The sequence below is a fragment of the Corella eumyota genome, chromosome 5 (genome assembly GCF_963082875.1).
Source record: "Corella eumyota chromosome 5, kaCorEumy4.1, whole genome shotgun sequence".
NCBI classification, from domain to species: domain Eukaryota; kingdom Metazoa; phylum Chordata; class Ascidiacea; order Phlebobranchia; family Corellidae; genus Corella; species Corella eumyota.
Window position 1 is genome coordinate 14491357 of NC_137494.1, and position 23640 is coordinate 14514996.

Sequence of the window (23640 nt, forward strand, 5' to 3'; positions counted from 1 at the left end):
CCACATCAAGGATAAAGATATATACAAAAAAAAACTATTTTATGTTTATGCTGTAATGTCATAAAGATCAAGCAATACAAATAAACAAAAAACCAAGCAAAAGCACTTAACAATTTTATTGTTTAGAAAAAGCAAAAAATAATAAAAATCTTCAAAATAAAAATAATTCAACAAAAATCCATAGATATCATTTTCCCTACACAAAAAGCAGAAACTTATTATTTTTTCACACCAATTAAAACCAGCGATTTTCTTTCTAAGCAAACTTTATTTTCATTTGATTTTAGCTTTTTTAATTGGTGGAGAATTGGTTGTTATGGCAACCGTTAACTGTTTGTTGTGAAGTGTTGTTTGTTTAGTAGGAGTAGCTGTAAAAAAGAACAAATCGGTATTACTTAAATAAAACTGTGAGCTAAAAGTAATGCAACTCAACACTGGATCAGGGTAATTGAACAGACAGCATGGTGTAGTGGTAAGAACACTTGCTACACCTCCACGAAGTTCTGGGTTAAATCCCCACTGATCTTATGCTGTAGCGCCCTTGGGTAAGGCGCTATAAACGGTATGAACTCCTGCTGAGCCAGCACTTAATCAACAGCATAAGTATCGGGCAATTATAATCTATATTATCTCAAACTGTCACAGGTAACTCGAGACTGGGTCAGGGTAACTGATGTTACTCTATGTTTAGGTTGTGAAGTTAAACTTCTCACATCTAGGATAAAGATATATGTACAAAAAAAATACTTACTTGTATTTAAACTTAACGTTTCACAACTTTCCATGACTAAGTTATTTCTTTTCTGGGTCGTTGTTAAACTAGTTAGGTAAGGACTTTCTTTATTAATCGAAGTCACATTACATTCAGTGTTTAATTTTTCATATGTTTGAATATCGGATAAGTTTGTATCCTCGTTAAAACTTTCTTGGATTATGTTTTCAGGATTTATAAATTCTCCAGCTTGTTCGGAGTTGGAGTTTAAAGTTATTCCATTTTCAGATTGTATTATCTAAAATATTCACAAATTTTTGTAAAAATAATCTATATATAATAAAGTTTGGTGAGTAATATATAAAAGTATGTTCAATATATAAAAATAAATAAAACTGCTGTTTGTGGTGTGCGGGTAAATTATCACTGGCAAATATTAGTTGAGAGTTGCAACCATATTACTACAATTAAAATTTTTATACTTCAATAAATTTGTTTGGGTCCAAGTTTCCATCAGTTGGGTTTCGGACAAGAAAATATTTTTTCTGTCCGTCGTTGTCGGTCATTTCTACCGTGGTCCATTGTTTACAATCTTCGCCAAAATTCTAAACAAACATAAATAGAACTGTAACTACATTAATAACTGGTATGTTTATAAAAAAGGTTTTGTTAAAATACTGCCAGGTAAATGGAAGTTAACATTTTTTTTTGTATATAACTTTATCCTCGATGTGGGGAAGTCGAAAGTTGCCTGTGGCAGTTTGAGATATTATAGATTATAATTGCCCGGCAATTATACTGCTAATTAAGTGCTGGCTTAGCAGGAGTTCGTACCGTTTATAGCGCCTTACTCAAGGGCGCTACAGCATGAAAGCAGTGAGAATTGAATCCACAACCTCATAGTGGTGTAGCAAGTGTTCTTACCACTACACCACGCTGCCGGTTAATATATCCAATATTATCCCAAACCTTTAAAGTTAACCCAAGACTGGATCAAAGTAACAAATGTTACTCTATGTTAAGGTCGTAAAGTCGACATTTCCACATCAAACGAATACAAAAATAAATATATTTATATATATACCTTATTGTCAGTTATAAGTGCTGAATCAGCAGATATTTCTTTATTATTCATATTTGAAGTTGCCACATAAATAGAGTTATCTTTTAAAGTGGTATCCCCAATAGTTTGAGTGTTTTGGGGGTTAGAATCATAATTAGTTGGAGTCATTTCCATGCGCTGGATATCAGATCCAACTGAAAGTAGAATTTCTGCAGCTGTAGTGTCCTAAAGTACAAAAATTAAAATTATAAATTTTTTGTTATATTCATTTATCCTCGATGTGGAAAGGTTGACTTCACGATCTAAACATACAGTAACATCAGTTACCTTAACCCAGTCTCAGGTTGACTTTAGCAGTTTGGGATAAAACAGATTAAAGTTGCTGACCAAGTGTTGGTTCAGCAAAAGTTTATACCTTTTTAACCAAACTCAAGGGCACTACAGAATGAAAACAGTGGGGATCAAACCCTGGACCTCATGTAGTGAAGCCAAGTGTTCTGACCACTACACCACGCTGGCGATAAAATAAAATTAATTTTTAAAAATATTAATTTAGAAAAAAAACTAATTAAACTAACTTGTTTAATGTCATGGTAGTCAGGTTGTATTCCATTAACTTCTTCAACTACTTCATTAAAACTATTCACATCTTCAATTATTTGCTACATTAATAAAAAAGAATGAGTGAGAACACTTGCTACACCACACATAAGGTTGTAGGCTTAATTCCCACTGATCTCATGCTGTAGCACCCTTGAGTAAGGCGCTATAAACGGTACGAACTTCTGCTGAGCCAGCACTTAATCAGCAGCAAAATTATCAAGCAATTATAATCTATAATATCCTGAACTGTCACAGGCAACTTGAGACTGGGTCGGAGTAACTGATGTAACTCTATGTTTAAGTCATGCATTCGACTTTCCCACATCGAGGATAAAGATATATACAAAAAAAAATTAAGTTACAATTACAACTTTGAATAACTTTAACATTAGAGTAGTAAGAATCAAATGTAAAAGTCTACTAAAAAATATTTTGGGATCTTTACTTTTAATTTAATTTTATAACAAAGTGAAAAAGAATTCTTACAGTGATGAAGCTACTCATCATGACCAAAACATCTACGAAAAACCCCCTAGTCTGAAAGTTGTGGGTAGATAATAATTCAGCATGTGGGGCAAGTTGTTTGAAAGTATTCTGAATCTAGAAAAAATAAAGTTAAATATTTCAAATAGATAGTAATAACACAACTAAACCTCAGTCAGCAACTATATTGAACCAGCAGCGTGGTGTAGTGATAAGAACACTTGCTACACCACCATGAGATCGTGGGTTCAATCCCCAGTGCTCTTATGCTGTAGCGTCCTTGAGTAAGTCGTTTTAAACGGTATAAACTCCTGCTTGCCAGTATTTAATCAGCAGCATAATTACGGGGCAATTATAATCTATAATATTCCAAACTGTTACAGGCAACTCGAGACTGGGTCGGAGTAACTGATGTTACTCTATGTTTAGGTCATGAAGTCGACCTTACCACATCGAGAATAAAAATATATACAAAAAAATTATAATAAACTAACACAACTTAAAACTGGCTTAAATTAATGAAAAGAAAACTCTATGATAAGGTTTTAAAGTTGACCTTCTTACAATTAGTATAAGTTAAAGTAAAAATATAATTTAAAGAGATAATTTACATTTTTTAACACATCAATTGTGTTGTGAATTTTCTCAGGTTGATCGGAATAAATTTCCCTCAAACAATTTCTTATTTGGACGTCAATTCTTGTCGGGAACATTTCACCTTTTATTATCTGGAAAATAAAATCAATTTTAAAATTTATCAAATGCCTGAAAACTAGAAAAAAATGACTTAAAATAAATAACATTTTTATATACCTTTAATTCTTCATCAGTCATTGTGGCAAATATATTTTTAGCACAATTATTTCTTTGCCTTTTAGTGTGATAGTGCTGCATTGTTTCTGTTAATCTATTATCTCCATGCAGTAAGGATTCAACAAGCTGTAATATAGAAGGTCAGTTAAAATACCAAGTTACACGTAAAAAGGTCAGTTTTGTAAGTATGGTATTGTAAACATTCCAGCAGTGGGAATCAAACCAAGGATCTCTGGTGTTACCTAAAGATTCTACAACATGCCAGAAGTGGAAATTAAACTCAAAACCTCGGGTCTTATTCAAGAATGCTACAACATGCCAGCAGTGGGAATTAAACCCAGGACTTCTGGTCTTACCTAAGGATTCTACAACATTTCAGCACTATGAATTAAACTCAAAACCTCAGGTCTTACTTAAAAATGCTACAACATGCCAGCAGTGAGAATCAAACCCAGGATCTTAGATCTTACTTAAGGATGCTAAAACATGCAGGCAATAGAACAAAAACACCAATTTAGTTACCTTAGCAACGCTGTCTTTGTTGTTCCTCACCCCCAGTTTAGTTGATAACCCATCAGCCCTTAACCCTCTTTCAACAATATCCTCGTAGATTTCTTGGGGGCCCACCAGTAGGGGGCGTGAGGTGTAGTTTCGAGATCCTTTAATTTCTAACTGGGTTCCTTAAATAAATTTAATTTCGATATTAATTTTGATCTATATTGTAAGTGTTAAGATTAATTATATGACTTGTTTAAAACATTAAATTAATTTATTATTTTTACATTACATCATGAAAAACCGGCAGCGTCGTGTAGTAGTAAGAACGCTTGCTACACTACATGAGGTCTTGGGTTCGATCCCTACTGCTATCATGCTGTAGTGCCATTTAGTAAGGTGCTATAAATGGTATGAACTCCTGCTGAGCCAGCAGCATAACTACTTGGCAATTATATTCTATAATATTCCAAACTGCCACAGGCAACTCGAGACTGGGTCGAAGTAACTGATGTTACTCTATGTTTAAGTCGCGCATTTGACTTTCCCACATCGAGAATAAAGATATATACAAATAAAAAAATATAGTAAACAACATACAATTCAACAATTAATTCATTTTTTATATGGTTAAATAAAAACTAAAAGTCACCTAATAATCAGATAATAATACCTGTTTTATTAAGTCTAGTACCACGTGGTAACTGACTTGCTAGTTTTTGTTGAGATATAACCTCCGTTCTTTCGATTCCGTGCGAATCAAAAACGGTTTGTTTGTACGTTTTATCCATTGTTTTATAACCTATTTATTGTACCTAAAATAAAATAACATATGCTTGAATATATATATTATATTATAGCTTTATTAAATTGCAAAATTTAAACCTAAACAGACAGACAGCTAAAGCTCGTTGAAAAGTCTTAAAGTCAGAAAGTTAAGTCTGTAAAAGTACTTTAAAGGTTTTTTGGGTTTTCGAATATTTATATTTGTTTTTAAACAAATTAACATAATTTTTATGCAATATTTGTGTAATAAACATTTAAAAAACAATTTCTTTTGGGGTTTTCAGTTTGTTTTTCAATTAACAAAGATGAAAACAAATATTTATTTTAAGTTAAATAGAATTCCGCGTTTTCATAAATTCCGAGTTTATCCGCAAAAAAAAGCTTATACTAAAAAAAGATAAATCGACAATATAAAAATATCTATTTAATTGTTGATTGTTAATTATTAATTAGCAAATATTTTTAAAAAGAAAATTTTTTTTTTGAACTACTAAAACTAATATATATTTTATACGTGAGTTTAACAATAAAATAAACTTCTATAGTACATTAAATTTGTTACAACGTTTATTCATTTGTTTACATTCTGAAAGCACGTGGCGTTATTTATTAAAACAAAACAATTATGTCTACGGTTAATTATTCCGAAAAATACAAATGTTTAAAACGAAAAATGAAGATATTAGTTTACGTAAGTATAACAAATCCATTTTACAAGTTTTAATATATCACAGACTTGGTTAGGTGACCATTTCAATATTATACAGATATATTATCTGATTTTTAACAGTTATATAAACTAACTGATTAAATATAATAAAAAACATAATTAAGGGGTCAGAACAATTGGTTTCACTACATAAGGTACTAGGATCGACCCCTAGTGGTCTCATGTTGTAGTGCCCTTAGGTAAGGTGCTATTAATGGTATAAACTTCTGCTAAGCCAACACCTAATTAGCAGCTTAATTAACGGGCAATTATATTCAATAATATTCCAAACTGCAAAAGGCAACTCGAGACTGGGTTGGGGTAACTGATGTTACTCTATGTTTAGGCTGTAAAGTCTTCCTTTCTAAATCAGTGATAATTAAAAAAACTTTTTTTAGGAGCAAGAAACATTGATGTCAGAGTTGGAAAAATTACAATCCAGTTTATTAAAAGTTTCCCAAGATAATAGTTTCTTGTTGGACAACCTAATGCAGTATGAACATGTGACTTTAAACTCCCCCGTCGACTCTGATGCAACAATTTCATCTGACAGTGAATTAGACTACATTCCAGTACAAAAGTAAGTTTTATTTATTTATCCTCGATATAGAAAGGCCAACTTTACAAACTAATAGGGTGAAAAAATCGACAGCTAATATCATTAAATTGATTTTGTCATTTTTTTCCGTCGCATTGTTGTAATATTAATTGTATATCGTATTTATTTTTTACTTTTATCAATGTACAAAAAACCAAAAAAAAGGGTATCTAACTTTACAACAACCTAGTCTAAAGATAGCTTCATTATTTAAATATATTTTTGATGGTAAAAGTCAACTTTAAAGACTAATAGAGTTGCTTTAAAATGTTTTGACGAGTTCGGTATATCATTGACTTAATAATACTGTCTGATTATTTTAAACCTGTTGGTGGATTTTTGGTTTGAATGTGAGAGTAATTAGTGTTAACATGTAACTAAAAGTTAACTAATAAATAAAAAATAACTTAATTTAGAAAGCGTGTGACAGTCAAGCAAGTAAAAACTGAGAATATTGAAATTGAGGTAAGATTAAACTTAGCTTTTCATGTTAATTTATTTTCTTAAATTTTAAACTTTTATTTTAAGAATGATGTTAATATTCATGGAGAAAAATCAACAGCTAATGAACCTATATCAAGTAAGTTAGTTTGGGAGACGAGTATTTTTAAAAATGATTATATGTTTTTACTACCTATAAATAACTTTAACTTTTGTTAAATATTTAAAAAAAATGTTTTACAGAAAATGAAGATGTAATAATAGAAAAAAATGAAGAATTGATTATTTTAAAAGAAGAACAAATGAAAGAGACTAAAAGTTCTTAAAAAGAGATTACTACATTTCCTTAAGACATTTATTAGCCCACTTATATGGTTTATTGCATTTGGAAACACTACAAGAGTTTTGAGTCCAATCCCCAGTGCTGTCATGTTATAGTTTGCCTGGATAAATGCTAACTGCAACGATTATTTTTTTGTGTTATTTTTTTGTAAAATTTAAGCACGTTTTTTTAAAACTGAAGTTGTATTAAATATCTTTGTCGTCATTTATATAAATTAAAAATAATTGTATATAGACTGTCTTTAACTTTTTTAAACAATAAAACAACCATAAAATACAAAGGTTAGAATTTTAATAATTACGCTCATGCAAAATAATATAAAACTGTACAAAAAGTTGCCCAAAAACCTAAGGTATTGCATAATTATGCTACATTACATTCTGATTGGCTTTTACAAGCTAGCTAGCTAAAGAATTAGCAAAATTTTAATTAGTGAACTTTAATTGCAATACTGCTTTTTTGATCATATTCTAAAACTATTAGACAAAAACTAATTTGTTTTAATCAATATTAATAAAGAAATATTAGTCATGGGTGTTTAAATTATTCTAGGGTATATTAAGACAAATTTTGATGATAGTCTTGTGTTAATGAAATTATAATATTGTGCAGTTAAGTGCTGTACAGGTATAATCATCTTAAATAACGCTTCATATATTTAACAGTGCAATTTATAAGTAGGACCCATTAAAAATATTTCTTTTACCCAGAACAGCCAAGAGTCAATTTTTAAATTAATTTATCATCTGTTAGTTGCCACCTAAAAATAAAATTTTTAAATTAAAACTGTTCTTAACTTTTTTAAATTAAATAAATTTGAATTCTTACCACAAGTAGACTTCCATTCTTTGCCTTGGACACAGAAGGTACTTCCCCTGTTATGAAATCAATTCTTCCTTGCTTTCCACCAGACATATCATGGACAATACTTTAAAAAAAATTAAAAAGAAAAATATTACAGAAAGTAACAAAAAAAATAAAAACAATTATTGGGTTAATTAGCACAGCAGTTTAAACATTATAAACTCCTGCTTAGCCAACACTTATTCAGCAGTTTAAATTATCGGGTATTTATAATCATTAATATCCCAAACTACCAAAGGCAACTCAAGACTGGGTCGGGGAACTGATGTTACTCTATGTTTAGATCATGAAGTCAACCTTCGCACATCAAAAATACAAAAAAAACAAAACCAAAGTTATTTTAAAACTGACTAGAAAGAAAAAATTTTATAATACAATAATGGAAAGCCGCTTGTAAAGTCGACCTTCTCACATCGAGGATAAATACAAAAATATTTCACCTGCTATTATCAACCACTTTAATATCTTTCTGTTTGTTTGCAATGCTTGCCAACTTGGTGATAGTTTCAATAGCAAAAGTGCTCTGAATGATGGCATCTCCTTTCTCCTTGTTCTCAGATGGAGCATGAAGGACTAGAACATGGTCTCCTAAACTACTTGTTGATACACCTAAAATAAAAAAAAAGAATTAATTTTTTAAGTTAAATTTTTAATTTTTTTTTTTTTTTTCAAGTTAAATTATTTTTTGGAGATATATTTTTTCAAAAACTATTCATATTTAGGATATAATTTTTGGCTGAATATTGTAAAAAGGATTATTTAATTTTTTCCTATGATATACTTCAATTTTTAATAATTGTCAATTATATTTATCCCTACAGTAAAAATTTTAATTGTCATAATATGGTTGCAACTCTCAACTAATATTTGCCTGTGATAATTCACCCTTGCACAACAAACAGCTGTTTTATTTATTTTGTAGGCCTATTAATCGAACATACATATATATATCTTCCACTATGCCTCATTATATATAGATTTGTCAAAGAAATTTAATATTAATAATATTTAAAATAACTTTACCTCTTAAATCATCGTGCAAAATTTTCTGTTTCAGTTTTCCATCTTTGGTGTCGAACAAATAAGTTGCCGAGGTTGTCACCACTAGGGTGCGAGGTCGAGCTTGGTAACCATGGCGATCGTATTTGGTCACTTGGGCGGAGTAGAGAGCACGCTCTCCATTTTCGATTACGAGCAACATTTTTGGTTTTAAATCTTCAACTAAAAACAAAATCAAATATTAAAAAATAATTAATTAAATTTAATAATTTTTTTTAATATCTTTATCCTCAATGTGGGAAGGTCAACTCCACCTAAACATAAAGTAACATTTGCTACCCTGACCCAGTCTCGGGTTGACTTGGCAGTTTGGGATATTATAGATTATAATTGCCCGATAATTAAGCTGTCGATTAAGTGTTGGCTCAGCAGAAGTTCAAACCGTTTTTAGCGCCTTATTAAGAGCGCTACAGCATAAGAGCAGTGGGGATCGAACCCACGAACTCATATATTAAAACCAAGTGTTCTTACCACTACACCACGCTATAGGCCATTAAAACAATTAAGAACCAGTTTTTTTACCTTTTTGTTGGAAGGGTTTGGTTATACTATCAACATATCCTTTCTTCTTTTCCTTAAACAAAGCACTTGCCAAAACTTTTTCCTGCATTTCTGCTTTCTTCGCTGGACTAATTTTTTTCACATATTTTAACATCATGTTTTTCATGTTTAATACTTGTAGTAAATGGGCAGCCTGAAAAAAATTAAGTTTAAAAATTGAAATAAATAAAAATATAACAATTAGAAAAAAAAAATATTTAAAAATTATACAAAAAAAAAATTAAAAAAATTGATTAAACAAAATTAATTAAAATTAACAAACTTCTTCCAAAGCTGCCGGGGGTCTTGGCCAAGATTTGTCCAACACTGATTTCGGTAACTCCTTGCGTGCCCGTTCCAAATAAGAGATTCTGACATAATCCAAAAAATGGGCATTTTCCGGGCACCGTGGCTTCAACCTTGTCATAAATCCGAGAATAAACTTTCGGATATTCTCAGCTGCGTGCTTTCGTTTTTCTTTTAATCTTATCGCGAGCACTTTACGCCAATGGGATGTTAGTAGGGTAACGGCACGCTGCATCTTCTGGTAATATTTGCGTTGGCGATATCCTTTAAATGTTGCTTGAATCTGGGTAGCTAACTCTTCTTTGCGAATCTAAATTAAATTTAAAAATATTTGAAACTAATTTGTAAAAATCAAATTAAGGACCAATCATAGACTAACTGTCATAACCTAAACTTAGTATTAAGTTGTGTTTTGTAAGTTGTCATAACCCCAACAAAAAAAAATAAAAAAAAACCTTTAGAGCCTAAATTACAAAAAAAATGGTCATAACCCCAACTCAGTCAAAAGTTGTATTTTTTAGATTGTCGCAATCCCTACTCAGTCTTAATTTGTGTTTTTTAAATTGTCATAACACCTACTCAGTTCTAAGTCATGTTTTTTAGAATGTCATTACCTCAACTCAATCGAAAAGTTGTATTTTTTAGATTGTCGCAATCCCTACTCAGTCTTAATTTGTGTTTTTTTAAATGTCATAACCCTTACTCAGTCCTAAGTCATGTTTTTTAGATTGTCATTACCCCAACTCAATCTAAAATTGTGTTTTTTAGAACTGTATATTATATCTCTTGACCTAGTCATATTGGTAACTTATCATTACTTTGGTTTAAAATTCATATCTAAGAGGGTAAAACTGTATATTGTATCACTTAATGTCCTAAGAACTGTGGTATGCTAAAAGTTTACTTATATTAACAACAAAAGTTTAAAATCCAACCTGAAAAGCGTCCTCAGTGGCAAACAACGTTTTCGGAAATCGAATAAAAATCTTCGAGATCCCCAATCTATAATCCCTCTCTCCGTAGTCCAGATATTTACACAGCTCACTAACCCCCTCGCGTGGTGGGCCATCATAATGAGGCCATGTTTTCGGGCACAAACTTTTGTATCTAAAAAAAAAATTTAATAAAAAAAATTAAAAAAAAAAATTTGGAAAAAAATTCTGAATAAAAAACTAAAATTTTTTTTTAAAGTTTTTATATTAATTACCTGGCCAGAAAAATGTCATGAGGTCTTCTGTAAGCAAACCCAGCCCTTCTTACTCTCAAGTTTTCCATTAAACCAAGATATTTAACTTGATGACGAACCAAATTGTCATCAAAACGCTCTAAGAAAAAAAAAATTTAAAAAAAAAAAAATTAAAAAAAAAAAAACTTTTTTCTAAGAAAAAAACATTAAAAAATAATTTTAAATAAAAAATCGTCGTTAAAAACACATATTGAAATGTTGCTCAAAATTTACTTTCGTTAAATAAAAATCAAACAAAAATGATATTAATAAATGAAACTAATTTGAAATAGGTTTTTGTATTCACCCTTCATCTTGGCATCATTAGGTTTAATGCATCTAACATAGGATGGAGTTTTAGACATAAGGATCTGCATCAGTTTATTTAAACTTGATCTAAACTGGGTTCCAACAGTTTCAGGTCTCTTTAACCTGCCAAAAAAATATAAATTAAATATTTTATTTTAAAAAGCTTTTAGGGGTTAAAAAGGGTGAAGTTCTATTTTGAAAAACTATATGGCATAAAAACAATGGGAATCGAACTTGGGACCTTCTGTAGTGATGCCTAGTACATTAACTACTTTAAAATTGTGCGGGTAAAATAATTTTTTACACAATATTTAGTTTGCTAAATTTTTTTGGGTCACTTGTACTTTATGGTTTATACTTTGCAGTCCTAGCTAATTCTCTCTCATACTTTACAGTCCTTGCTAATTCTCTTTTGTGCATTACGGTCCTTGCTAATTCTCTCTCATACTTTACAGTCCTTGCTAATTCTCTCTCTTGTACTTTACAGTCCTTGCTAATTCTCTTTTGTACTTTACAGTCCTTGCTAATTCTCTCTCGTACTTTACAGTCCTAGCTAATTTTCTTTACAACTATAAAGTCCTAAGTTTTTTTGTAGAACGTAAAGTACAAGAGATCCATATTTCGTAAATGTTTAGTCCATTTTTCCTAACTGTAAGTAGTTTTAACACTAGATTTTATTTGCTTAATCCATTTTACCTGTTTAGTTCAGATTTAGGGAACACACTGCTAACGATCTCGTTGGAGGAATTTGACATTACTTCTTTTAAATCCCGATATAAAAGGTCGTTGTTCTTGTCAAGGAATCCATCTACGTTATATGTAACCTCACCAGCGTAGTGTATAAGCCGGAATTCCTCGTATCCGATGGTTTTGCGAACTTTCGAGTCACCGAGAGCATGTCTATATTGTGTAAAAATCAATATTTAAAGTAACTTGTAAATATTTAATATTTAAAGTAACTTAATAAATTCTCTAAAACCAAATTCAGAAACATCATTTTACTAAGCTATAGTGGTGTGGTAGTAAGAAAGAACACTTGTTACACCACATAAGGTCGTGGGTTCAATCCCCACTGATCTCATGCTGTAGCGCCCTTGAGTAAGGTGCTATAAACGGTGTGAACTCCTGCTGAGCCAGCACTTAATCAGCAGCATAATCATCGGGCAATTATAATTTAAAAAAAAACATAATATCCCAAACTGCCACAGGCAACTCGAGACTGGGTAGGAGTAACTGATGTTACTCAATTTAAAAAAAACAACTTACGTGACAAAACGTGGATGTTGACCGACAGTTTCTTCCAACTTCTTGAGAAAAGTTTGGTTGCTCGTCTCCCCTGGTCTCAAACACTCTTCATCTAAAACATCGATGATGCCTCGATGTCGTTCCTCAACCAAGTCACAGATTATTTTGTTGTTGAAATACTCAACAGGTTCCCACTGAAATATTTAATTTTTTAAGTTTTGGATTTTGCTTTTTTTTTGTATATATCTTTATCCTCGATGTGGGAAAGTCGAATGCGCGACTTAAACAAAGAGTAACATGAGTTACTCCGACCCAGTCTTGAGTTGCCTGTGGCAGTTTGGAATATTATAGATTATAATTGCCCGATAATTATACTGCTAATTAAGTGCTGGCACAGCAGGAGTTTTTACCATTTATAGCGCCTTACTTAAGGGCGCTACAGCATGAGATCAGTGGGAATTAAACCCACGACCATAATATTTACATACAACTTTTATTTCCAAAAAAATGAAAAAACAAACAAAAAAAGGCATTTCAAAATTATAACACATTTATAAAATACACTTTTAAAAAAAAAAAATTTAAAATGTTAATTTTTTTTTTACCTCAATTCCTTCTGCTTTATATTCTTCTTGTTCTTGCTTCAAAGTTAGTTCAATAAAAAGTTGTTGCAACTTTTCGTTGCAGTAATTTATGCAAAACTGCTCGAAACTGTTTGTTCGAAATATCTCGAAGCCGTAAATATCAAGTAAACCGATCACATTCTTTCGCATGGAGTCCTGTAATGAAATAACAATTAATAGGTTAATGTGGTTTTTAATATCTTTACACATTTTTGGTAACTAAGCGAAATCATGCAGGCAGTGGGAATTAAACAAAGGACCTCATGCCTTAATTACAAATGCTATATTATGCCAGAAGCAGGATTTAAACGCGGGACCTTAGGTCTTACTCAAGGATGCTACAACATGTCAGCAGTGGGAATCAAACCTAAAATTTTAGATCTTACTCAAGGATGCTACAACATGCCAGCAGTAGGAGTTAAACCTTAGGTCTTATCAGAAATGATATAACAGACTAGCAGTAGGTATCAAACCCTAAACCCAAAGTCTTACCTAAGGATGCTACAACATGCCTGCAGTGGGAATCAAACTCAGGGCTTTATTACTTTTGCCAAAATGCTAAAACATGCCAGCGGTTGGATTTAAACCCTGGACCTCAAATCTTACCCAAAAATGCTACAACATACCAGCAGTGAAAATTTAACTCAGAACCTAAAGTCTTACTTAGAAAAGATGCAACTAGCCAGCAGTTAGAATCAAACCTAGGACTTAAGGGCTAACTAATGGGTGCTAAAACATGCCAGCAGTGGGTATTAAACGTTGAACCTTAAGCCTAAGTATTACTATAGGAAATCAAACCCACAAACGAACCTTAAATCAAAGACCAAAGGTCTTATTTCATTGACCAAAAAAAATTACTTTAAAATTTTGAATAAAATTTTAACAAATTTATTTAAAAATCAACTCACAGTGTTAGTTAGTGATGAGTTAAGTTTGACCACCAACCAATTAAACATTCTTCCGTATATCGCCTTGGAAACCGCATCTCTTGCATAAATGGCTTGATCCACTGTCAGGGGAGTTAGAAGTTTCTCCCGGTTTGCTTCAATTGTTCGGTTTGTCAAAGCTTTCAATAATTCTTGCATCCCACAACCAAGAAGCTAAAAATAATTTTTTTTTTATTTTTTGTATATATGTATATATCTTTATCCTCGATGTGGGAAAATCAAATGCGCGACTTAAACTACAGCATGAGATCAGTGGGGATTGAACCCATGAACTCATGTGTGGTGTAGCAAGAGTTCTTACCACTACACCACGCTGCCAGTTGAAATTAAATTTTACATTTTTAGATTTTTTTTAAGATTTATATTAAAAGTGTTTTTTGTATTTTAAATTGTTTCCATTTTATTAAATGGTTATTTAGTTTTTAGTTTTTTATTAAAATTAAATTAAATTTCAAAGTTTATAAATTATTTATGTTGAACAATGAAAAAAACTTTTTTGTTTATCATTGTTATTAAATATTAATGCGAGAAAAAAACATTTTTTTTTTTTTTTTTTTTTTCATTTTTTTCGAAACAGGGGTTGTAACTCACGTTTGCAATTGTTTGTACTTCGTGTTCCTTCTCCACAATTGAGTTACCATCCTCGTTCTTCGCAAAATTGATGTTGCCAAGATGAAGAACACTTGCGACAATCGAAAACAAATTCTACAAAAAAAATTTAGTGACAAACTTTAACTTAACTAGCAAATCCCAAGCAAAATTGTTTGATAATTTTTGCTGTTGTTAACAAAATAATAATTTTTTACCTCTGTATCTTTTGTTGTGAAGTTTAGGACTTTGAGTGCCTTCTGTACTGCGTTAAAATCTCTGCGGTCGTTTATTGACGAAACTTTAGCACATTTACCCTACAAAGAAAACAAAGTAAGTTATATATTAAACAATTATTAATTTTTACTTGGCTTTACTAGATGAGGTCCTGGGTTCAATCTTCACTGCTTTCATCCTGTAGCGGTCTTGAGTAAGGCGCTTTAAACGGTATAAACTCCTGCTGAGCCAACACTTAATCAGCAGCGTAATTATCGGGCAATTATAATCTATTATATCCCAAACAGCCTAAGGTAACTTGGGACTGAGTCGGGGTAACTAATCGACTCTATGTAAGGTCATGAAGTTGACCTTTCACATCAATAATATTTAAATATAAAAACATTAATTAAAATTATTATTGTAAAACTTACCTGAGAAGTATAATAATATTTATCTGGTGATTTCTCCAGACAGAATCTTCTAATCATATCATCATCAGCGCCCTCTAGCAGTTGGTAAAAAATGTGGAAATTTCTTTCACCTGCTGCTTGGTGGACCTAGAGATCAAATTAATAAAATTTAGTTGCCAAAAAATCAATATTTATTTTAACTTTTTAAACAAATAAAAAAATAAAGTAAAAAAACATATTCTTAACCTACTTAAAGTTTACTGCCACCATAGAGATATTTAATGTTTACTAAGTTGGGTTTGGCAAAACTTTCAGGAATTCCAAACACATAAATTAAAATTATGAATTATTTAAAATGTTATGAAGCACAACAATAAAAGCTTGTAAACACATAATCTATAAATAATGAGACTTGTAGTCAATATATATATGTACAATTTACAAGCCCACCAAATATATAAAACTGCCATTTTTAAACGAACAACTTTAGACTAGGTTAGTGTATTAAAAACCCTGGCAGCATGGTGTAGTGATAAGAACACTTGCTACACCTCCATGAGGTCGTGGGTTCAATCCCCACTGCTTTCATGCTGTAGCGCCCTTGAGTAAGGCGTTATAAACGGTATGAACTCCTGCTGAGCCAGCACTTAATCAGCAGTATAATTATCGGGCAATTATAATCTATAATTTCGCAAACTGCTACAGGCAACTTGAAACTGGGTCGGAGTAACTGATGTTACTCTATGTTTAAGTCGCGCATTCGACTTTTCCACATCGAGGATAAAGATATATACAAAAAAAATATATTTTGAAATTAGGCTGTGAAGTTTTTACAAATAAAAAATATTTTACCACTCTTGATTTCTCGAGCAAATAATTCAAAATATTTCCGCCAACGGGGGCGCCCTTGTAATCAAATTGGATGTCCATGTATTTACCAAAGCGTGACGAATTGTCATTCCTATGTGTTTTTGCATTTCCAAAAGCCTAAAAATTTAACACAAAAAAAAATAAAATTTTTAAAATTAATTTTTTTAACATGCATTCAATATTGAATTAAAAATGGTATTTAGTACACATTAAAAATTATAATATTGCGACAAAAAAATGTAGTGGTAAGAACACTTGCTACACCACCATGAGGTCGTGGGTTCAATCCCCACTGATCTCATGCTGTAGCGCCCTTGAGTAAGGTACTATAAACGGTACGATCTCCTGCTAAGCCAGCACTTAATCAGCAACATAATTACCCGGCAATTATAATCTATAATATCCCAAACTGCCACAGACAACTCGAGACTGGGTCGGAGTAACTGGTGTTACTCTATGTTTAGGTTGCTCATTCGACTTTCCCACATTGAGGATAAAGATATATACAAAAAAAAATTAAACACAATACCTCTAACACTGGGTTCGATTGCAAAAGTTGATCTTTGATGCCCTGGACTTTATCACTGGAGGTGCTACAAACACTTAAATATTGTAAGATATATTTTGAAGCTTCGGTTTTGCCCGATCCACTTTCTCCTGATATAAGGATGCATTGGTCACATGATTCGTTACGCATGGCACGGTAAGAGTTGTCAGCAAGTGCAAAACTAGAAATCAAGAAAATTAAAAAATATAAAAAAAAATTTAAACAATATAAAAAAATAAAGAAAAAATTTAACAAATAAAAAAACTCAAAAGATTTAAAAAATATACTAAATTTTTTTTTTTTGTATAAATTTATCTCCGATGTGGGAAAGTCGAATGCGCAACCTAAACATCGAGTAACATCAGCCCAGTCTCGAGTTGGCAGTTTGGAATATTATAGAATATAATTGACCAATAATTATGCTGCTGATTAAGTGCTTGCTCAGCAGAAGTTCGCCCCGTTTATAGCCTTACTCAGGGGGCGCTACAGCATATGAACAGTGAGGATCAAACCCAGGACCTCATGTAGTGTAGCAAGTGTTCTTACCACTACACCACAATGCCAGTCAACATAAAAAAATTTTAGAAATGTTTTTTTTAATTAATTTAAATTTCTTTAAATAAAACATACACGTGCGGTGGCATTTCATAAAAGTTGACCCCCTGATATTTTTCCATGTGATACTCGGAATAAAACTTTAATTGTTGGTAAGGGTTAACGGATACCAACACTGAGCCAATATAAGTCTGCAAAGTAAAAACATAATCACATAAAATTTAAGTTTTGTGATCTCAAGACTTGAGTTCGAATCCCAAGCAAGGTAGTTTTATTTTTTTTGTTTTTTTTCTAGCAATTTTTTTAATTTTGTGAATAAGTTTTTATTTTTTTGATATAGGTATAATAATGTAGTAGCTAAAGCCACAATAGTCTAATAAATAAGTTAGTTTATACTACATTTCATTTTTTGGCAGTTTTATAGGCAATACCAAATTCCTGAATTGTTTGTTTAGTAAATAACTCGCCTATGTTTTACGTATTTTAACTATTTACATTAACTTATTTTCTTTAAAAATCATATTTGGAACATTTATGGATTTATCCTTGATGTGGAAAGGCCGATTTAACAACGTCATCATAGGATAACGAACTAAGTTGTGTGTTTATTGACCTACAGAATGGATTTGAGTTTTGCAAATAAAAAATTTTTTTTTTTTTTAATTATTTTTGCAAAAAAAGATTTTGGTTTTGCAAATAAAAAAACATGTTGCCTCACTTAAGGCTAGCAGTGGGAATCAAACCTGGACTCTTTGGGACTTTGCCAACAATAATTTTAAATTTATAAAAATTTATACATGCCAGCAGTGGGAATTGAACCAAAGGCCTTAAGTCTTAAAAAAGAGAACATTTTAAAACTTACATAAATCAGTTTTTCCTTGAATCTTTTCTTCAAGTTATTAATGAAAGCATTTTCGCTTTTAAAGTCCTCTAATAACACGAAGTCTTGAACTCCAACCCGATCTCGAGCATTCAGAGCTCCCTCCATTGTGGAAACCGAATATCTTTCCCCACGCTGAGAATTTTTAAAATTTAAAAATTTGTCGCAAAAATGTTTTTTTCGTTAAAAATTTAGCCTAAAATAAATAAAGTGCTCTAATTAGGAATGTTTTAATTAATATAATTACATTAATTATTCAATTAAAAATTAATCATACAATTTTATTTAGACCAAAATATTACATGCAAAATATTAAACAATTTATTTTTAAAATTAAAATTAGAAAAAATATTTAATATAAAATATTTAAATATATAATTTAACTGAACTTAGCCAATTTAATAATTCCCTTATTAACAAACATTTTAATCTATTTTTTTCTGAGTATATAAGCTTAAAATTAAGACACTGGCATATAAAAAAATTATACAATTATGGCAAAATAACGTCATTATATTGCAATGCCAAATACGTTTATATCAAAATTGTATGTGCCCTTATATAGAAACAACTGCATGATATTACTAACAATAAGTATTACAAAATCAATTCTGCTAATTATGAATTTAAATTAGCTATGACATTATTGTAAACATAACAAATAAAACTTAAATTTATGATATAAAATTAAAATGTTTAATTTTGTGAGTTTTAAAAACGTTTTTTTATGATTTGATAGATTATCAATATTACCAACGGAAAAAATATTACAAACAAAACAAAAAATTTCCCAATATTTATAAGTTTAAAACATACGCCAATCTAAAGCTAATAAACTGTCTTTCTATAAAGCATAACGTTAATGAATTACTGCTAAAAACACTAATTTAAATTAGAAAAAATGCTCCATTTTGGCAAAAAAAACGCAACGCAAATTTAATACCCGTAACTAACTAAATTCTTTCAAAATTCGTTTAAAAAAACTGGTCTAAAAACAAAAAAAATCGTATCTAAGTGATAAGTACTTCAAAGCCATAAAGACAGATGTTAATATGCTAAATTAGCTGCTTTTACAGCGCTATAAATATCACCTAAAAACGTAAATAACCTAACACTTTATTACAGCAGTTATAATAAACAGCAGTGAAGGGAAAAATGCTTACTACGTCACATATAACATCATGAGGTAAGAATTAAACAAATTACGTCAGAGTATTGATAGTTTCCTGATCTTCAAAATATGTTTTTTTAAATATGACAGTCTGCCTTTTAAATTCAATTGCAAATAAATACAGTTAACCTATGTGTGTTTACTGTTATTATATACATTTAATAAAATTTCTACATCTTTCCAAAAACGCTAACATTAACATTTCTGTATATATTTAAAATTGTTTTTTCTACTAAAAATTTTACCAAAATATATTTTATTTTATAGAAAATATTTATAATTAGCATAAAAGCTGTTACTACGTAACGAAATGACGTCATATTTATAGCGAAAAAATGTGCCAACAAAATACCATATGCGGTTATGAAACCGATAACTTTACTTCTATATTCACTAGTTCAATAACTACTCTATACTAGTATTTATAAACGCAATATTACCTACTAGTTTTTGCCTTTGTATACGCAAATTTTGGATACAAATAACCATCTATTCTATAGCCTATACAAAACACTTTAAAATCCAAAATGTCTATTCAAAAAGCAATTTCGAATTGCTAAGTATAAACAGCTACAGTGCCTTTATGTTGGTTTAATATATACAGAATAAAGCGCTTTTATAATCGAGGCAAAATCTTGTTTATTTTGCATTTGCCAACGTAATACTAGCTTGTAATATTCGTTTAATTGCCAAATTAAGGAAATAATTAAAGTAACAATTACTACACGAAAAAGTTTGTTAAAAAAACGCAATTTTTAAATTGATGTACTTACGTTAATATAGTATATTAAAAATATGGCAGGTTTTAGGTCCATGATATAAATTTTGTGTTTATTAAATATTGTTTAAATTGTAATAGCCAACGGTGTGTAAAAAACTTTATTAAAAACGCTAAAAATTTGTGGTTTACTCGCGTGTTTTGCCGCTAGCGTAAACTTGATAAACGAGAACCATAAAAGGTGGTGCAAAAGTTGTTTTAAAGTGTTCTGTAGCATATAATATTTCATTTAATTTTAACAACCTAATTACATCATGCTTAAATTGAACAAATTTTTGTGTGTCTTTGTTAACAATAGCTTTAATTGATCAAGTTATTAATTTTAGTGCTTAATTAAAAAATACAATTATTAAATTTCTGATTTTGACAATTATGCCATTTTTAATTTACCTTGATACCAGCATTTTCTGTTTTATCTGCCATTTTCTCTAAAATTTCAACACTATTTTTTTACAATAAAGTTAGTAAGTTACCACTAGACAGCCTAACAAATTAGTAGTAGTTTATAGCTTACAAAAATGTTAATCTCACCAAACTAAATACTTGAAATACTTGAGAGTTAATGAAGCACCATTGAAAATGAATGTTTATGGAGTAATGATAATAATTAGGGAAAATTATATACACAAGTATGTCAAACTACTGGTTAAATTTAAATACCTAAAATCTAATATTTAATTATACAATAACACAATTCAAAATTAAATAAAGGCTTACAATATGTTATAAATACAACTACAAAACTATGTTATTTTTGAGTTTAGTTTTTAACTACTATAAACAAAAAACGTTAAATTTTAACATTAAAAAACAAAAGCACAACTAACAATTAAAAAAAGCCCATAATATGTTATAAATGCAACTACAAAACGATGTTATTTTTGTGTTAAATTCCATCAACTACCATAACAAAACAAAAATGTGAAATTTTACGTTAAAAAACAACATAATAAATACAAAACAAAAACCTATATATATAAAACTAAAAACCATAAATTTAAAAACAATTTTAACATTAATTTATACAAAATTAAAAGTTCAAAGGTTTTTAATTGGGATGGTAAAATTTCAAGTTCTTTTTATTATTAAAATAAAAGACACACAATTAAAAACCAGTTCAACTTAACCTTTGTATTCACCCCCAGGGATTAAATCTCAGGGGTAATGACTGTTATGTGGCTTCGCCAATTTGAAATTTGTCTACTTGACTTTATAAGTATTTGTTTTAGGGACTAAACTAAATAAACCAATTCATCAACAACTTGCTAATTGCAATTTAAAATTCTTCTTAAAATTGCTTTAAAAATAACTAGTTTTAAAATAGATAATTTACTAAAATTACAGAAATTTGCAAGTATTTTGCATTTGTAATTCTATACCTAATTATATGATACAGTTACCTTAACAACTTGCAATTTATTTGAAAAAACTTGACTATATATACCCTCCAAAAATAATAAAACCTAAAACCACGCCTCAAAAATACACATACCTCTACACAGCCCTTATACTAATGTGTACATTACTGTGGGATATACCTACCAGTAACTTGAGGCATATTTGCACGTAAAAAACTATTAATCATTACCTTAAAGCTGATAGTTACACATTAGTTATTAAGCTTAAATTTCAATTTTATAACTCCTAATATTTACTTTAGGTGTATACCGATAGATGATTAAATTATGATAAAAAAAGGGTTAAAATTTTAAACAAATATATAAATTTAGAGTTTTTTTTACAAATTAGTAAATGTTTTACAAACACTAAAATTCTAAATTATTATTTAAATTTAAAGTTAGTTTAAATACTTACTTTAAAGTTATTATTCAGTTGTTTAAATTTAAATTTTTAATTAAACTAATGCAAAACACCAATATTACAAAACTATCTAGTAAATTTTTATAGAAAATTCAGTCTAAATTTAATCATTAAAAACAAAAACTATTTTTTTACAAAACCGTATAATCTAAAATCAAAAATTTTGCTAATTAATATTGTTTTAATTAATATATAATAGTCATATGTTAAACTACCAATTATTGAGCTATTCTAATACTTCTGCTTGTAAAATTTTACACATTAACTAGTTAGGTACGTAAAAATAACTTAAATTTACGTTAAATTAATGAAAAAACTGATAATTAAACATTTTTTAATTAGCAGATGACACGCGGTAAAGTTTGTTTACATAAAACTAGCTGAACCATAAAATTTTACATAAAAATTTATATTTAAAATAAAACTATTTTAAACTAAATACTATTCTACTGTTAATATTTATTTTGTATATGTAAATGCATAATACTACCTTAAAAGGACTGATGTAGGCATTTGAGTTATCAGTTTTGAATATTTTGTACGCATGCAAAGGCGTTTTCTCGTGGCTCTCTTGCATAACCTGGCGGTTGTTGTTTTCTTCATTTTTTTCACGAATTTTTGAATGTTCATATTCATCTAGGGAAAAAAAGATGTTAAAACTAGCTTTTTATCGCTTAAATACTAAACTTAAAATAAATAAAACTAAAACCTAATAAAAATTTGATGATTACCATTTTCTGTATCTTGTTGTTCGCTATTTCCTGAATCGTTTTGTACAATTATTTCTGGAATAGATTTTTTATTCTTAAACGGGTCTATTATATCCTCATCGAATACATTGTCGTTTAAATCCTGAACTGAGACATCGTCATAAGTTTTTATATCGTTATCTACATCGGCTGGTTTAGTAAAAGCTTGCAAGTCCGGTTCTTCATTATTAGGTTGAACTAAAAAATAAAATGTAAGTTTTCTATAAACGCTTTGGGCCTACATATTCAAAAACATAATAGCTAAAATAATATACTTGTATATTCATATAATTCTATAGTTTTTGCTTAATTAAAAAATATTGAAATCTTTAAAATAAAAAATTTCTGTAAATAAATTAAACTTTTTTAGCCTACCTGTAGAATTACCGGATCCCATATTTGAAAAAATCACTTTTTGAAATTTGAAATTAAACCTGAAACCTATGCTATATTGTAAATACAAATCCCTCTACAGAGCAAAGTTGACCTAAACCTTGTATATATTAAAACTTTAATAATGCATGACCACTTTTTTACAATTAAAAATCAATAACAATACAGCGATAATGGTTTAAAAACTATAATACCGTTAACTTGAACGGGCATTAAATATTAACTAGTGTTAAATATTACAAAAAGTAATTGCTTAAAAAATTTTTGAACTGATTCTAAACAATAGACAATGTGTTAAAATTTGATTTTTTATTTTAAAATTAATTTCTGGGTTTAAAGTAAAGTATAAAAATAAATGGTGTTAGGTTGATTAATTTTTATATTAAATATAATTTCTATACATAATAATAAACAGTTGTGCTACAATAACAAAAAAAAATTAGAAAAAATACATTTTTGGTATTATTTGATGACAATTAAAAAAAATACAAAACT

General features: G+C 29.6%; 3 protein-coding genes across 4 annotated transcripts; 1 reads left to right on the forward strand and 2 right to left on the reverse strand.

Annotated features, from left to right (window-relative positions):
- Positions 1-101: 101 nt before the first annotated feature.
- Positions 102-4984, reverse strand: LOC145753000 (uncharacterized). Its single transcript, XM_082569378.1, has 10 exons — positions 4843-4984; positions 4197-4354; positions 3675-3800; positions 3473-3589; positions 2865-2978; positions 2354-2437; positions 1797-2000; positions 1195-1317; positions 752-1010; positions 102-368 (listed from the first exon to the last, which is right to left on the reverse strand). The coding sequence occupies exons 1-10, from the start codon at positions 4958-4960 to the stop codon at positions 274-276; spliced, it is 1398 nt and encodes a 465-aa protein (XP_082425504.1). The 5' UTR covers positions 4961-4984; the 3' UTR covers positions 102-273.
- A 554-nt stretch (positions 4985-5538) lies between these two features.
- LOC145753263 (uncharacterized) lies at positions 5539-7495 on the forward strand. The gene is made up of 5 exons (XM_082569671.1): positions 5539-5646; positions 6063-6244; positions 6679-6727; positions 6791-6842; positions 6947-7495. The coding sequence occupies exons 1-5, from the start codon at positions 5581-5583 to the stop codon at positions 7027-7029; spliced, it is 432 nt and encodes a 143-aa protein (XP_082425797.1). The 5' UTR covers positions 5539-5580; the 3' UTR covers positions 7030-7495.
- LOC145753261 (unconventional myosin-Ic-like) lies at positions 7324-22074 on the reverse strand. Of its 2 annotated transcripts, none has more exons than XM_082569668.1 (21): positions 21998-22074; positions 18216-18368; positions 17429-17544; positions 16781-16979; positions 16234-16368; positions 15403-15528; positions 14971-15069; positions 14756-14869; positions 14126-14317; positions 13200-13373; positions 12616-12788; positions 12046-12249; positions 11348-11472; positions 11023-11140; positions 10751-10922; positions 9793-10125; positions 9492-9663; positions 8934-9131; positions 8351-8519; positions 7875-7974; positions 7324-7806 (listed from the first exon to the last, which is right to left on the reverse strand). In XM_082569668.1, the coding sequence occupies exons 2-21, from the start codon at positions 18339-18341 to the stop codon at positions 7789-7791; spliced, it is 3063 nt and encodes a 1020-aa protein (XP_082425794.1). In that variant the 5' UTR covers positions 18342-18368; positions 21998-22074; the 3' UTR covers positions 7324-7788. The 2 variants fall into 2 exon arrangements, with proteins under 2 accessions (XP_082425794.1, XP_082425793.1); XM_082569667.1 differs by having other exon boundaries at positions 18216-18429; positions 21998-22058.
- Between the last annotated feature and the right edge of the window lie 1566 nt (positions 22075-23640).